This window comes from Plasmopara halstedii (assembly GCF_900000015.1).
Source record: "Plasmopara halstedii genome assembly, contig: Scaffold_1548, whole genome shotgun sequence".
Lineage (NCBI taxonomy): Eukaryota > Oomycota > Peronosporomycetes > Peronosporales > Peronosporaceae > Plasmopara > Plasmopara halstedii.
In genome coordinates this window covers 119619-119938 of record NW_020188460.1, presented here as the reverse complement: position 1 = coordinate 119938, position 320 = coordinate 119619, and the positions used below count along the sequence as shown (strand labels likewise).

The 320-nt window shown below is 43.1% G+C and overlaps 1 protein-coding gene across 1 annotated transcript in view; it reads right to left on the bottom strand.

The window, feature by feature from the left end:
* PHALS_01392 (uncharacterized protein) overlaps nucleotides 1–259 on the bottom strand; it is a gene marked incomplete at both ends in the record, with an annotated part of 394 nt that extends 135 nt beyond the window's left edge. The window contains one exon of the mRNA XM_024715769.1: nucleotides 39–259. Coding sequence (XP_024581434.1) covers nucleotides 39–259 — 221 coding nt within the window. The remainder of the gene's footprint in view (nucleotides 1–38) is intronic.
* Between the last annotated feature and the right edge of the window lie 61 nt (nucleotides 260–320).

Sequence of the window (320 nt, the reverse complement as noted above, 5' to 3'; positions counted from 1 at the left end):
TCATGAACAGCAGAAGCAAGAATAATCCAAACACTGACTTTCCAATCCCAGGACTGCCCCACACAAGAATTCTACAAAGCGATGGATCCCACCTCAATCGTCGCTCGATGATATTATAAAGGTTCCAATATTCCTGTCGAATGTACAAGCCTTTGCGAATCGATAAACCAAGGATTATTATCGGAGTTTCCAACAGTTTTCCAACCTTGAGTTCATCACCATCGTGAAGTGTTTTGACAAGTGCCTCCAATTCTTCCATATCTTTCAGATTGAAGGCATCTGTTCGCTGCCGTTTAACGCCTCCATCTTCGGTCGGAATT